Here is a 16,501-nt window from a genome sequence, read left to right as displayed (position 1 = left end):
GTAATGGTCTGGGAGAAATCAGCCGAGAATCTATCTGGTCCTGGGTTTCCCCCCACCCCACCCCCAAAGGTTTTTAATTGCTGTTTCAATTTCATTACTTCATATTGGTCTGTTTAGGTTTTCTATATCTTCCTGGTTCAATCTGGGAAGGTCATATGTATCTAGAAATTTCTCAATGTATTCTACATTTTGTAGTTTATTGGAGTATAAATTTTCGAAATAGTTTCTAATGATCCTCTGGATTTCAGAAGTATCTGTGGTGATACCTCCTTTTTCATCTCTAATTTGATTAATTTGGGTCTTCTCTTTCTTTTGGTTAGCTTGGCTAAGGGTTTATTAATTATAGTTATTTTTTCAAAGAATCCACTCTTTGTTGATAATGTTTATTTTTTTATGCTCAATTTCATTGGTTTCAGCTCTGATCTTTATTATTTCCTATCTTCTACTGATTTTGGAATTAGTCTGTTTTTTCTCTACGCCTTGATGCAGAATATGACTGTTTTTTTTTTTGTTTTTTTTTTTTTTAATGAAGCATACAATGCAATACATTTTCCTCTTACTACTGTTTTCATACTGTCCTAGATTTTGATTTTTTGCATCTTTGTTTTCATTTATTTGTAATAATTTCTTCTCTCATTTCTTTGATCCATTCTTCATTTAAGTGTATTGTTTAATCTCCATGTGTGTGGTTTGTTATTTTTCTTGCTGTTGATTTCTGATTTCATTCCATTATGGTACAATATGATCCATGGGATTGTCCTTTTTTGTGTATTTGCTAAGACTTACATTGTGACCTAGAACATGGTCTCTTTTGGAGAAGACTCCATGAGCTGCTGAGAAGAAGGTAAATTCAGTTGTTTGGGGGTAGAATGTTCTGTAGATGTCTATTAGGTCCATTTGATTTATAGTGTTATTTAGGTAAGATATATATTGATTTTATGCTTTGGAGACCTATTGGTGATAGGGATATGGTGAAATCTTCCAGTATTATTGTTGGGGTCCATCTGTGAATTAATGTCAATGTATTTCTTTAATGTACTTGGGTGCATTGACATTTGGGATATATATATTAACTATCATTTCTTTCTGTTGGATTGTTCACTTTCCCAGGACATAACAGCCCTCTGTCTCTTCTGATTAATTTTTACTTGAAATCAGCTTTATGACAACAGCTACTCCAGGTTGGTTTTGGACTCCATTTGTGTGGAATATTTTTTTTCTATTCTTTTACCTCTAGTCTGTGATTGTCCTTACCTATGTGTCTCTTGCAAACACCATGTAGTTGGATCTTGTTCTTTGATTCATTCTGCAAATGTAAGTATTTTAATTGGGGAGTTAAGACCATTTATTTTCAGTGTTTGGATATGTCTGTGGTTTGCTGTCATTTTGATTTTTTTCTTTGCATTTAATTGTCTTGGTTCTCATTTAGATGAATGGTGTTGTATTTACCTTCATTCATTTGGGAATTTGGGGATTTCTTTTTGGGTTCCTCTGTCTGCAATTTATTTTTGAGCATTCTTTGTAGCAACCCGTTGGCTTGGTTCTCATGTATTCTTTTAGTTTATCATGGAAGATTTTTAATTTCCCATGGAATAGGAAAGTTTTGCTGGGTACAGTAATCTTGGTTGGCAATTATTTGTTTTTAGAGCTTGAAACATCTCATTCCATGCCCTCTTTGATTTTAGGGTCTGAATTAAGAGGTCTGAAGTAAGCCTTATTGGTTTGATACTAAATGTGAACTGATGTTTCTCTTGTGGCTTTTAATATTCTTTCCTTATTTTCTATGTTAGCCATTTTGATTATGATGTTTTGGAGAAATTATCTTCTGGATAGGTCTTATTTATGGATGTCTACCTCCTTTATGACATGGGGAAAGTTTTCTGTGACAATCTTATGGAAAATGTTCTTATGCCTTTAGCTTGTGTCATTTTCTCCCAGTGATTCTCAGGTTTGGTGTTCTGAAGTTGTTCCAGAGTTCTCAGATATTTTGATCATGTTCTCTTTTTTCTTCTTTATGTACTCTGTGTGCTCAAATTCATACATCCTGTCTTCAAGGCCTGAGGTTCTGTCCTTGAAAGCTGAAGTTCTATTTCCCACATAATCTACTCTGTTGATGATGCTTTAGCATGAATTTTTAAATTGGTTGTGTTTTTCATTTTTAGGAGTTCTGACTGGTTTATTTTCAATATTCCTATTTCTTTATTAAAATTATCTTTCATCTCCTGAATCTGCTCTCTTAATTCATTCATTAGATCTTTGGTTCACTGAACATTTTGATAATCAATCTTTTATAATCTTTCTTTAGAATTTCCTCTACTTTCTTTTGTGGATTCTTTGGTTGGGAGATTATTAAATTTGGGGGCAGAATTTGTTTGCTTGTTTCCTCACATTTTCCTGAGGTCCTAGATTTAGGCATCAACTGAGGTGGGTTCCCCTTTCTATTTTATATGTGTACCCTTATATGTATTTCTTTATTCTTATAGGATCTGTGTTTTTGATATATGAGTAGATGTCTAGGAGGGGGTCCTGAAGTTCCCCTCTGGCCGTTTCTCCTTAGGGTCTGGTTTTGGGCTTGGGGTTTTTGTTTCCCCAATTCTATGAGGTAAAGAAATGTTTAGGCTCAAATAGTGTTAAATCAACTGTGGGGTGATGTTCACTGTTTGCTTATCTGGGTTGTTCTTGGCACCAGGATCTCTTGAATTGTACCAATGACTTTCTAGCCCCTCTTAGAGGGAGGGGTAACCAGGAATAGCACTAGTGTCAGTAATATACATGTATAAGATAAATTTCCAGTGTCTACTTTGACATATGTAGCCCTAATTGTCACCTATACAGAAATGGTGGGGGCAGCATTTGATATCAGTAGCAGTAATACAAGACTGCAAACTAGATAAAGCATTCAACCTCAGGTGTCTACTGTATCATCCACTGTATTTATAATCACATTCATAAGAATGGGGTGTGAATTGCATGAACTGTATGATTTTATTATTTAGTGGGACTACAGTTTCTTAGGTAAAGAGAAAGGAGAATGGGAAGATAAAAGAAAGGTTGAAAATTTTTAAAAAGTGAACAGAGGAGAGGTAGAAAGAAGGTAGCAGATGATGACTATAAAGTGCAAGTAATACAAGATTTGCTGAAAATAATAAAAAAAAGAAAAATAGAAAGTGGAATAAGAAAAATTAGGGCATTAGTGGGAGAAGAGAGCAAACAAGGGGAGATAAAAGGGATAAGAACAAAAATATGAATAAATTCACAAATGTAAGAGTGAAATAACAAGGATAAATAATAAGTGCAAAAGGAAAGCAATTAACGTTAAAGTACAAATTTAGGAATATACATTAAATCTTTTTGAAGTTACCATGCAATGAGTATACATGTAACAACACAAAGTCATGCACAATGGAAAAGAGTGAATACTAATATGATAAAATGATGTTTGAAAACATTTTAAAATTAAAAAAAAGAAATACAAAATAGATTAAAAAGGGAAATGGTGGAATGAAAAGAAGTTAGAAAAAAAACTAAATAGAAATTTCTCAAAAGAAATACAAATAGCCAACAAGTGTATGAAAAAAAAAATGTTCATCTCTAGCAATCAGAGATGCAAATCAAAATGCAAACCAAACCATGTAAGATTTCATCTCACTCCAGTTAGAATGGCAATTATCAGGAACACAAGAATAAATGCTTGCAAGGATATGGGGAAAAGGGTACATTCATACGTTGTGGTAAGCCTGCAAATTGGTACAATCACTATGGAAAGCAGCATGCAGACTTCTCAAAAAACTAGGAAAGGAACCACCATATGACCCTGCTACTCAGTATTTATCCACAAGAAATGAAATCAGTATACTATAGTGAAATAGCTATGTCAATATTCATATTAGTACAATTTACAATAGTCAAATTATGGAGTCAACCCAAATGCCCATCAAGAAAATGTGGCATATAAACAGAATGGAGTGTTACTCAGTCATAAAGAAGACTGAAATAATGGCTTTTGCTGATAAATGAATGGAAAGATAGAAAATCATGCTATGTAAAGTAAGAGACTCAGAAATATCAAAGCCAAATGTCTTGTCTTATGTGGAAGCTAGAGCAAAATAAGGGAAAGAGGTGTCAAGGGAAGGCACAAGATATCAAAGATACAGGAAATATCAGTGGATTAGGAGGAGGAGAATGAGAGGGAGAAAAGGAATAGTAATATGGAATTTTTAAATTATCATAATATATGAATATAAAAATGTGCCAAAAAATTTCACCTGTATGTATATGTGGAAAATACCAATCAAAAATAAATACATAAAGGAGTACAAGAAAGATCAATGGAGGAGAGGAGAGATACTGGGGGAAGGAGGAAGAAAGGGAAGAAGGGAAATGGGGATTGAAATAAAATTCCTTGCATGTATTATTTTGTACAAATGAACCCAAATAATATGTACAATTATAATGCTTTAAAAAAAAAACAGAAAAAATTGGAATATTCATTTTGTGATCTATGTATAGCACTCCAATATTGTCAAACAAAAATGGAATAATATTACTACCAAATAGTAAATAAAATCAACTTTGAGGTTATAAATTTAAAGTACAATAAAAACATTCTCACTTAGGCTATCTGAAAAAACAAATCTAGATGTTATTTATTACATAGTTTCAGGGAAAATCAGTTAATCTATCCAAGCTAGCCCCATACTTGATGTAGGTCCCAATACAGGGATAGGTGCAGAGAAAGTAAAAATTATGCAAATGTGATAAATTTTCCTAAAGGTTATGTGTTATAATAGAGGTAATATTCTGAACCAAGATATGACATTTGTATTTTACTTTTTTCAGTGACTTCAACATTTCTTTTTAATCAACTGAAAATTACAAATCTCTAAACCTTTCTTTAGCTTTAAATAAATCTAACAGGATGTTAAATTATACTAAGAATCAGCATCACCATCAACTGCAAAGTAACCTTCCATCTTGCCTCATCCCAATTCCTGCCTTACTTTTACATCAATAAATTAAAAAAAAAAAAAAAAAAACTTTATCATGGTAATGCAACCAAGAGCTATTTGGGGAAAACAGAGAGGCAAACAGGAAGGAAGCCTTTGGAAGGAGACATTAAGGCCACTGGAGGGAAGGAGAAACAGATTTAGGAACATCTTCTCTGCAAAAACAAGGGCCAATGACCAGACCATTATCCGCCAGATAAAGTCTTTTTGGTTTGTCATCAGTCCCTGTTTACCTTGCTTGATGTCAGAGAGCATGCTGGCCCAAAATATACACAAGTTGCTACTCTTTGTGTTGACATTTCATCTTTTGATTTTCTCCACTTAAAAAAAAAAAAAAGTCACAGCAGCCCAGTGCTGGGCTGGATCCCCAAATCACAAAACCAAACCATTTCTTTCTCATGCTCTTGATAGCTAAAGGCATTACAGCACCATTTTTCTTCATCAACCTTAAGGCAAGGGGTCCTTCACTTTAATTATTATGACAGACAAAATACCATTGCCCTAAATGGAAGGTGTTTGACTTTACAAAACCTTACGCTGCCCCACTTGAAGGCAGTCACCTCATTCCATTCCACTGGGAAACTCTTCATCCTTCTCACAGACCCCATACACTTTTACCTCCAGTTCTGTTTAAAACATGTTTAGCAACCAGCACAAGAACAACAGTCTCTTCATTTCGGCCACAAGATGCAATTCCTTGGCTGTCACCTGTCTTTCTCCCCCTCCTCCACCTGCCTCCTGTCCCCTCTTCCTCTCTTACAGGATCGCTGACTTGTCCTCCTGGCCCAAGAGCCCCACACAGTGCTGGTGCTGAGCCAGACACCCTAGGGAGGGTACTTTTAGGTTCTGATGAAACAAGCCTGCCTTTGAGGACAAGGCTTCTGAAAGCAAAGCCAGAATCAGCGTGCCAGACACGAGTCCACTCCTTCTTGTATGGTCAGCCTACTGGGGCCAAGTTCCACTCACCAGTCATGGGAAATATTAGGAGGCGGCTCATGCTAAGCAGAACACAGGCTGGGAAACAGCTGTGCCCTGCCTTCTCTCTTCCTGGCTCTGTGACCAGTATTTGGGGAACCTCCTAATGGCTGCTTCCCCATGTTTAACACAGGATAAATGATTCCTACATTATTTATTATTCTGAGAGTAAAAATGAGGTAATGTACTTGGAATGTAGTAAAGAAACCCATAGAAGATATATTATGAGGCATCTTTGAAATCTATCCAGGAATTCTGTCCATCCTCTGAGACTTAACATCATAGTCAAAGACAGTCAGTTGTCTTCTTCTTAACAGTCTTCATTTTAAAAGGTATTTTGGAGTCCAATTCCTCTAAGGTTAAAAAAAAAAAAAAAAAATTGAAGAAAAACACCAGCTGTCACTACAGCTTTTGTGCTTAAAATTTTCAAGTCAAGATTCAGTCTTGATAGTGACTTGTTTTTGATATTTTCGAACAACACGTGACTGTAACCTGTTATCTGTGTTTACATGATTTTTAAATGCTAGAAGAGAACATAATCGGGGTCTATTAAACATACTGGAAATCAGTAACTGAGGTAGTGAAGACATACTCACCGGGTGATATAGGCCTACTTGAACTTGGAGAAGGTGTGTAAGGGATTGGGCTGGACACAGTGCGAGGTCTTAATCCTTGTGCAGACATCTCGTTAAAATACCTAAGAGGGAAGGGGAAATGATGAAACTGCATTTAAATAATTCTTAAGCTCTCTTCCATGAGAAAGTGTTTGGAGGTCACATCTTGAAGTCAAAATCCAGAATGTTTAGAATGATAATGTAGCTAGGAGACATAACACGGACTGCCCAGATCACACCGCTCTAGTTTGGCAAACCTCTCTCTTATAGGGGCAAAGGGAAGGAAATTCAGGATGCCTTTTTCTCAGGACAGAGGCCTGGTCAGAGTCACATGATATACCATGGCTATGCAGAAATTCCACTCTTCTGTCCCAAGAAATGAAATAAAATGAAACCCATGTTTTAATGGTTATGTGGTCTCCCCTCCCCACCCCAGATCCTAGGGATTGAACCCAGGGGCCTTTTATCACTAAGCCACATCCCATATCTCCAGCCCTTTTTATATTGAGATAGGATCTCACTAAGTTACTGAGGCTGGCCTCAAACTTGGACACCTTCTGCCTCAGCCTCTTCAGTCACTGGGATTACAGGTATGTGCCACTATGCCCAGCTTAATGGCTATGTCTGAATTGCAATTTGGAAACTCAAAATCATGGAAGGCCCAGAGATTTATGTCATCAAATTAAACAATGAATGGGACAATGAACTGAATGTCAGTCACCTCTTTACAAGGCAAGTCATGCTTATAACAAATGGCTACATATTAAAATGGATCAGAGGACATGAGTATCAAGCACCTTTGGGTAATCATGCTAAGCCACACTTTGCTAAGTCCGATTACCTGGATTTTAAAGTCTCATCAGATTTGAGAATGTTGAAATGTGATTGTGAGGAACATCAGTTTTCACTTTGTGAATCAAGCAAAGAGTGCTGAAGAGGAGAAATTTCTGCTTGAGAAACTTCCTGATAAACCATCTTTCGTGGGCCTGTAGCCATATGCGTGTGCACCCTTATCCCAAGGAAGACCTCAGCCCTGATAGTCAGTTCACAGGAGGAACTGATGTGGCCGCTTCTAAGCACATTTATGGACTTGAACAAATCAGTTCAAGTTCAGTTCTTAGTTTCACAAGTACTGCAACTACGTAGCCACCGCTTATTCTTCCTATTCTCTTTAGAGCAGCTCACCATAGTGACACTGGGAGGGACCTCTCTTTGTATTCTACATCCAGATAGGCAGCCAGCACCACCTCTTGTGGTCTGAAGTGTCATGATTTTCTTTCTCCCAAATATGAGATCATCATTTCTAAAAGGAAGAGAAGTACTTATTGGGCAGCCGTCCTCTGGCTGGGATAATCTGACCTACAAAAAGTAAAGTAGATCTTCTGGAGGGAATATCAGTTCTGGAAAAAATATTCATCTGAATCTGAAATAACTTTAGCCTTGTCACCAAGTCAGAAGAAACTGTCCCTAGTGTATATCTTATCCAAAATCAGGTACAGGATTCTATGTAGGGTAACGTGTGGTCTGCTCTGAGAATCAAGGTAGTTAATAAGATGTTTGATGTCCTACCTCACATTATTAGTTGAAAGTCTCACAAGATTCCAGAGGATTTTTAGGGGGTAGGGGGAGGGAGTGCCAGAAATACATCAGTAAAGTTTAAAATTAGAGATGACAGTTTTGTAATAAACTTTTGAGAAAAAGTAATGCTTTTTCTTTTAAGTGAGGACACATAAAATATTTTAAATAGGATAATCTACTATCCTCTTTCTATAAATGTCTTTTTTCTCATTTATAGACTTCCATTACAGAAAATCTTACATTTTTCTTGAAACTGTCGGCAGCAAACAGATCAAAGGCTTTGGCAGCCCCCTGGATCTATGGCAAGGGTCCAGACATGTTTGGCATCGTCACTGCTACTCCACAGATACCAGCAGATCCTGGTCTCATACACTGGCTGCCCAGTCGAGCTGGAGGGGCCCCCAAAGAGGCTCGGTCTCATCTCTCACACTGAGATATGGTCTAAATTCAGGGAACCCTAATCCAGAACAGGAAATGTCCTTGAAGAAAATTTCCTTGCAGAAATTATCTGGTTCAGAGAAAATGTTAATCCCCTACCTGTAGGGTTTCTCTGTTAAACAGGGTTCTAGTTTTGTTTGTCAATTTAGATCTCTTGCTTATCTTAGCAACCACTTTCCTCTGAAGTTCAGAGGAGGAGGTAGAAGAGAGAGATCAGATGGGAGACAAGAGCTGAGACCAGTTCCTCTAGTTAACTAATGGATGACCCTCCCAGTTTAACTCATTTGTAGTGACATAGTAAGGAGGTTCAATGAATAGCCTCATGCAGATGAATACCATACCTCAGTTTTATTTTAAAAAGTACCAACAAAAAAGGCTGAGAAGCTATCCACTGTGCTAAGGCCAGTCCTTGAGATATCAGTCACCAGCACCTGGCTCCTGCTGGTTCTTCAACCTACAGCAGACATTTGTTTCCTAGGGCTGAACTACAGCTTGCTTATGCTTCCGTGGGAATTAAGATGTGCTCAAGCTTTATACAGCTTTAACACAGAATTAGACTAAATCAAAACAAAGGCAAACTCTGTTTCCATTTCTTCCCCCACCAAATAATCTTAAAATAGAAATTTTTTCACTAATTTTCTGTTTAAGGTAAGTGTCCAGCCTCCTGCATTCATCCACTCTGAACATCTATTTAAATGTGGTGGCATTCATCATTGCTGTTAATCTGATGTGCATTTAAGCCCTCTACTGTCACCATATCTAATGGGATGCAAAGACAAGTCCTTTCTTGGGACCCTTTTTGTTGTTGCTGTTGTTTTTTAATTTGATGACCCAGGACATATGTGCACCTTTCATCATCCATTTCTAAGCTGGACTCGCTCTCAGAGAGCTGTCGACAGAGGGCTTCTCTTCTCTCCATTTCCCTCTGCAGCTTCCTCTGCAGCCGCAAGTTCTCTTCCCTCATGTGACGTTCTTCCTCCAGATACTGGGCCATTTTCTCTGAATCTGAAAAGAGAGTTCTCAATTAAACCACATTTTACACAATCATTAGTCAAATCTTAAAAAAGGAGACTCCAGGTCAGCTCCTAAGCCCCAGAGAGGGCAATTACTGTGAGACACTCTCATGCACATAGATGAGATCTGAATTTAAGTTTTATTCCAAGCATCGAAGTTTACCACTGGTTTATATTTAGAAAAAATATACACAGCAGAGCTGGGAGATAGGCATCTTTATACCCATTCTACCCCCATACCCATTCTAAAGTACTTTAAGTAGAAAAGGAATTGGAATTGTAGCTGAGTCTGGATATAATCGTTTCACCAAGTTGCTGGAACGAGAAAAGGGAGCAACCCAGTTGGGGAAATGGATTCTGCCACATGAGGCCCTCCAGGTACCAGTTTAGCTGCCTCTCTGCTCCAGACACTGCAGGTTACCTCTAGGGCCTATCACACTTGTTAACAGAAGTACTATCCCTGGTAGAGGTGGTGCACAAAGAAGCACTGTGCTAGTAATGCTCGACAACAACATTCTTTTGATAAAAATGGAAACTGATAGTAAACAAGAAAGTTTGAGACTAATAGTGGAAATAGGCATCATTGGTAGTATGTGATGTTGTTGCTGTGACAGACATATAGCACAAGTCAGATGGCAGGTGCAGGTCTGTATACTGCCTGCACCTCTAGGGCTGGTGTCCAACTTATGATGAACACCTGGTTCTCAGGAGATGCCCCACATACTTAGCCTGCAAGCTATACGAAGGCCTAGGCTGATTCAGGCAGATCCTCTTTATCAGGATCTGAAATGGGAAATTACATCATTATGAGGTCCCAGAATCTCCTGTTAAGTTCGCCTGTCCTTCTGAGGTTACTCATCATAGGATCCTATGGCTCTCTCCAATGAAATGCAAAATCCTCCTCTTCTACCTTCTTGTTAACCTCAGACAGAATCTGCTGTAACTAAGTAACCAAAAAAACTTTAGTATAAAATTCAGTATTTACCAATCATCTTGCTTTCTTGGTTTCCCTTTAGTTAATGAACTTAGGAAAAACATGAATTTCCATGTTTCTCTCCTTTGAAAATAGCTGCAAATTCAGAGATGTTCTGAATTTCTGGGAGTTTTCTGTTGTTGGTTACTACTCTGTATTAATGGCCCAGTCCAAACTCAAGAACGAGGGAGGAGCCGAATGTTGCATGATGCTTTCACACATCTGACCTTACTTGGATTCCCAATGCCCATGAAATTTGTTTCAGTACTCTCTGAAGGTCTTGCATTTCAGAAAATAACTTACTATGGTAACTGTTTAATGATTTCCAAGAACACAACCTTATAGAACATAAAAAAGTTCAACATTCTTATTTCAGAAATTTAAAAATACTAAATTATTAAACACTATTATGTACACTAACCACTAAATCTCCCAATTGTTTTCAATCTAGTCAGAAACCCTGCTGTCTAATCCAGATTCAAAAATCTCTTTAATTGAAGGCATGCTGGGAACATATTTACAAAGTGCACTTTTAATATGAATGATTTCTTTCTTCCCAAACATGAAAGTGTGCAGAATTTTTCACCTAGCTCTACTGGAAGGACAAGATTGGCCCCTGAGCTTACTTACTGTTTCTAGAGCTACAAGAACGACCATCACAGCAAGTTGCCTTTCTCTCCCATAACAGAAAAGCCTTCCAGAATTGAAGGTTCATGAGGTGCCCAGGACAGTTATTTAAAAGGAAGCATGTCTTTCAAAGAAAATATCAATTCATTAGCATCTGGGACATTATTAGCAAGGCAATCCTGAAACAAAAACCTAGAAGAATGTTGCCTAAACTGAACTGAGGGTGGGTGCTATACCACCAGTCCTTTTAATTTATTTTTATTTGGAGACAGGGTCTCGCTGGGAGGACTAGAAGACTACCTGGAAATTTTGCAATTCACTCAGATGCCAAAGGCACAGACAAGGCCCTGGTACACAAGGCTGGCAACGTAGCATTCCTCAGGTGCCCTCCACTGACTAACTTGCCAAGTCAGCCACCTTCCTTCTATCCCTTGTCCTTAGGGGCCACAGTTTATATTTCCCCCATCTTCAGTTACCTCCCAAAATTTAGTTAACCACGCCACAAACTGAGGGTGAATTCCAGACAAACATGAAAGAGGGGGCCCCCAAAGGATCCTAAACTGGCCTACAAGTTTTGCATTCCCTTCCAATTCAATGGGTAGGAAAAACCAATGCCCACACCCCATCTGAGCCAATTAATTTGGAATCCCTGAGCATCAGAGGCCCAGCCACCGTATGTATTAAAGTTCCCAGCAGATTCTATTGCTCAACTCAAGCAGAGAACTACTGAGAGAGAGGATCGTGTTCACATGCAGTGGGACTTGGAGGTGGGAGGCAATGCCACAGTTGAATCCACAGGAGGCACAGGTCATCAAATCCAAGGGGGATGAGGCAGACAGTGAGGAAAAGCCATGCTCATCCTCCAAGCCCAACAAAACCAACTGCAAGACAGTAGGAGCCACTTGCTGCTGCTTTGGTTCAGCTGTTTTTGTCCTTATAAGATCAGAATAATACTTATGGATATCTGCACTAGTAACTGCCATTTTTTTCAGAGATCAAATTGTGTACCAGGGAGAAAAGAGTAAGAATGAAAAATCCTTCCCTAAAGTTTTCTAAAAAGCTTCCTTGGGGCACTACAAGGCAAGTATAAAAGAGGAAGAAAATGACAAACTGACAGTACAGCAAAGAGCCCAGAAAGGTGCTCAAAGGTATTTGTCTACCCAACACACAAAAACTTAAAAACAGGCCAATAATATTTGAGAAATCTTTGATTAACCTCACATGTTTTCATGGAGTGTACTTAGTAGATAGCAACCTGAGATACACATCAGAATTACTTGTATTTAACACGCAAAAAAATTCAGAGGACCACACACTCTGCCCTGGCATAAGTCCAAAACCTCTGTGGTGTTCCTGTCCACATGCTAATCCTGACACCTATAGAAGCTACTTTTCATGCCAAAAGAGACATTGCTGATTAAATTAAGGATTTTGAGATGGAGGGATTATCCCCAGTCACAGGGTAGACCCAATATGACGTAAGAGTCCTGGAGAGGGAGGCAAGGGCCAGGTGTGATGGTGCACACCTGTAATCCCAACTGCTCAGGAGGCCTAGGCAGGAGGATTGCAAGTCTGAGGCCAGCCTGAGCAACTTAGCAATACACTGTTCTCAAAAAATAAAAAAGAGAGCTGGGGATGTAGTTCAGTGGTAAATCACCCCTGAGTTTGATCTCTAGTACCACAAAATAAGGAATGATAATGAAAGTGAAAAAATTAGAATGAAGGGAGGCAGAGGAATCAAAGTGAAAATGAGAAGAGACAAGGAAGCAGAGGTGGGAGTGATACCACTGCAGGGAAGAGCCAGGAGCCCAGAAAAGCAGCAGCCTCCAGAGGCTGGAAAGAGCAAGACCACGGATTCCCCTAGTCTCACCTGGAGCCTCCCCACAGGAACACACCTGCTGACACTCTGATATTAGCTCATGAGACCCAAGTCAGACTCCCGGGCTCCAGAGCTATAAGGTAATAAATCTGTATTGCTTAGATCTACTAGGTTGGGGTGATTTGTTCTAGCAGAATTAGGAAACTTGTTCACTGTACTTCATAAAGAGCCTGGGTATGATCTTGATGCACCATCCCAGATGCATCACAGGACTAGAACTTATAATAAGCCTTAAAAAGAAACAAAGAACCAACCACTGAAATCTCCAATGCACATTCTGTTTGACCCAGCAAAAGCACCTAGGATCTATGATGAAGGTATTCTTGCATAGGTATCAAACATATATACAGAAATGATCACTGTAGTTGTGGCCTTAAACAAAAAGGATCCTTTAGGATTGAGCTACTTAAATTATAGTATATTTAAACAATCAAATACTATGCATCCTTCACAAAAAGGACCTAAGGCAGTTCTGTAGTATTTTCTGTAAGTATTAGCTGGGGAGAAAAAAAAGTGCAAGACATAAAAAGTGAAAATAGAAAGGTGCAAATGAGTATATTCATTTGTATGAAAGAATTTTATATACACATGTATTTCTAAGTATTCAGAAATCTACTTCCTTTGATTTCCAATGCAACATCTTGGCCTTTTCCAAAATATTAAGTATAAATATCAAAAGCATTTATTCTTCAAATACCATGAACAAATGTCAGCTAAGACTAAATTGAATAGTAAAGAGGATAAATCCTCTATTCTCTGCCTACCTAAGTTCCTCCATAAGTGTATGGAGGTCTCCTACACAGTTTTGGTTAGCACACACCTACAGATAAAACATGGGAGAAAAGATTAAAATTATCACCTTGTGATCCTAGACCCTTCTGATATTATCTGGATTATCTTCTTGACGTATTCTCAACTGTTTGCTCTCCTCTATTGTAATACTTTAAAAATGTATTTCAGGATGACAAATATATTTATGAAAACATCTTTCAGCAATAAATACAATATGGACTTAAATTAATACAAAACGAGCAGTAAATTAGTTAATACCATGTATTTGGTAAATGTATTAAGTCAACAGATGGAAAAACCAATGAAACCAGAAGCTACATACGCTGTAACTGGGCAGCCCTCAGTTGCTTCTTTAGCCTTTCCACTTCATTCTTTAAAAATCTGATGTGGCGCATCATGTTTTCTGGAGAATCTATCTCCATGGAGATATCTCTAGGTGATGGCGGAGCAGAAACAGGCTGGTCCAATTTCTCTTGTAGGATTCTTCAATGAAAAGAAAAATTTCAACAATGAAAACCATTTTGCCTTCAAAAGACAAAACAACATGCTAACTGGAAATTCTGATTTAAAAGCAAGCTCCTGGAATTGCCATAATTCACAGGGTCACTTAACTGTCCTGTCCATTTTAATTTGTCTGCTCCCCTTACCTTTATTTCAGGTCAAAGTGCAGAGGTAAAAGAACTCACCTTATATTTTTCTTCTGAATGACACTGGTAATTCAGTCTTATTGCAAAATCTCTATTTACCATTTGGTTCTGATTATTATTCCTGGAATACAGTGAGCACTCAGAATTATGTGTCAACTATTTAACATGTTGGTTTTAGGGCACCAAAACAATAAAGGAATTTCATTCTTAATGCTTTTGGTCAAACTTATGAATTACTATGAATCTCCAGGAAGGATAAGGATGAAGTCACATTAACTTTTTTTTTTTTTTTTTTTTTTAATTAACTGGGAATTGGACCCAGGAACACATTAGCACTGTGCTACATCAGCAGTCCTTTCTGAGACAGGTCTCACTAAGTTGTTGAGGCTGGCCAGGAACTAGCATTCCTCCTGTCTCGTTCAGAGTTACTGGAATTACAGGCATGCCCCACAATGTCCCAACAAGAAACAGGTAAAATTTGTTGTTGCAAACCCAATGCCAAGGGCATGGCAAACTGGACTGGGGAACGTTTGTTTCTGGCCAAAACAAAGGTAAAAAGTTAAAAACAAAATTTGGTTAATAACTGGTGCTTCCACTTTTCCACCAATTATCATTAGATCGAAACGCTAAATGCGGATAGCTTTTGATGTACAAAATGAACATTTTGTACTTTTCAACTCAGTAACTTCATATTAACATATAAAAAGTTCCCAAGTACATTCTGCAAACACTAAATGGTAACATCTTTCATCCTTTTCTGTAAACTGCTGGTGTATCTGGTTTTATTTCTGACTTTTTAATCTATAAGTCTGCCCAAGTACAAACTATGAATTACCTCTAGGTAAACACTTTTTTGAAAAAACTACAATGTCAAATAGTATAATGGTTCCTATACTTACTAAACACACTCTTTATAATTTAATTTATTAATATTGTTATAATAAATACAGTTTATTCAATTATCACATGAATATTCTTTATAGGTGTGTAATTTTCATTTTTCTTTAATCTGTACTTGTTAACCTAGAGATGATTCAAAAAAATTTTATGAATGCGCATCCAAACAAAATTTATGACAGAAGAAATTTGGGTGGCAAAAGATTACAGTGAAGTGATTTAAGAAACACTTTCAAGACACTCTTTTTTTATACTCATATGTACATCCCACACACAGAACCTTCCTTCTATTCCTAAGCCCTGTCTCAACTAATCCCAAAATACAGTGATTAAAACTGAGGGCCTAACAGCATCTTGCACAAAGGGGTTTAAGAAATATTTGTTGAGTGACAGTTCAAACCCAGGTGTACCTTTAACACACACAGATTCTTCACCTTAAGCACATACAAGCATTTCTTTACAGTAGGTTTTAAAACAGATAGTAATTCTTCTATTAAAATCTCACCCTTTCTAATTAATTCTAGGGGTGCATCATAATTGATAGAACACAGTATATCCTAAGTACTTTGAAGAGCAGCTGCAGAAAGCAGTTCAACAAGGTGAAAAGTTGAAATTACAACTACCTTGAAAACAATTAAAAAATGAACAATAGCACCATGATGAATTCTATTGTTGCCTTGTGACAGCAAATGAACAAATTCTGCTGGGGAAGAGGACAAAGTGCAAAGAGGTGACCAATGCAGGAAGACTTCAGAAGATTGCAAGATTTTTTTTTCCCTCTGGCAAATTATGACGATGTGTGTCACCCAAAGAAGTCAAATGTCCCATTGTTCACCCTCAGTCACACACCCATAGCCCACATTAAAAGTAAGAATAAACAAACCGCTTTTCAGCTTCAAGTTTATCCATCCTTTTCCAGAGACGATTAACTAGTGCTTCTTGTTCTTGTTCCAATGTATTTTCAAGGTCAATCTTCTCCCGTCTCAACTAAAGGAAGGAAAAAAATTTTACCAAGAATGGCAGGCCACTGAAACAATTATTTAAAAAAAAAAAAAAAAAAAA

At 37.7% G+C, this 16,501-nt stretch overlaps 1 protein-coding gene across 1 annotated transcript in view; it reads right to left on the bottom strand.

Moving 5' to 3' along the window:
* CCDC6 (coiled-coil domain containing 6) overlaps positions 1–16,501 on the bottom strand; it is a 116,844-nt gene that overhangs the window by 10,345 nt on the left and 89,998 nt on the right. Inside the window, exons 4-7 of the mRNA XM_079138157.1 lie at positions 16,323–16,426; positions 14,218–14,378; positions 9,460–9,616; positions 6,578–6,678 (exon numbers count right to left, since the gene is read on the bottom strand). Coding sequence (XP_078994283.1) covers positions 6,578–6,678; positions 9,460–9,616; positions 14,218–14,378; positions 16,323–16,426 — 523 coding nt within the window. The remainder of the gene's footprint in view (positions 1–6,577; positions 6,679–9,459; positions 9,617–14,217; positions 14,379–16,322; positions 16,427–16,501) is intronic.

The sequence above is a fragment of the Sciurus vulgaris genome, assembly GCF_902686455.1.
Source record: "Sciurus vulgaris genome assembly, chromosome: 4".
In the NCBI taxonomy this organism is placed as follows: Eukaryota; Metazoa; Chordata; class Mammalia; order Rodentia; family Sciuridae; genus Sciurus; species Sciurus vulgaris.
Note: the sequence above shows the minus strand (reverse complement) of the source record. Positions and strands in the feature narration are given on the sequence as shown.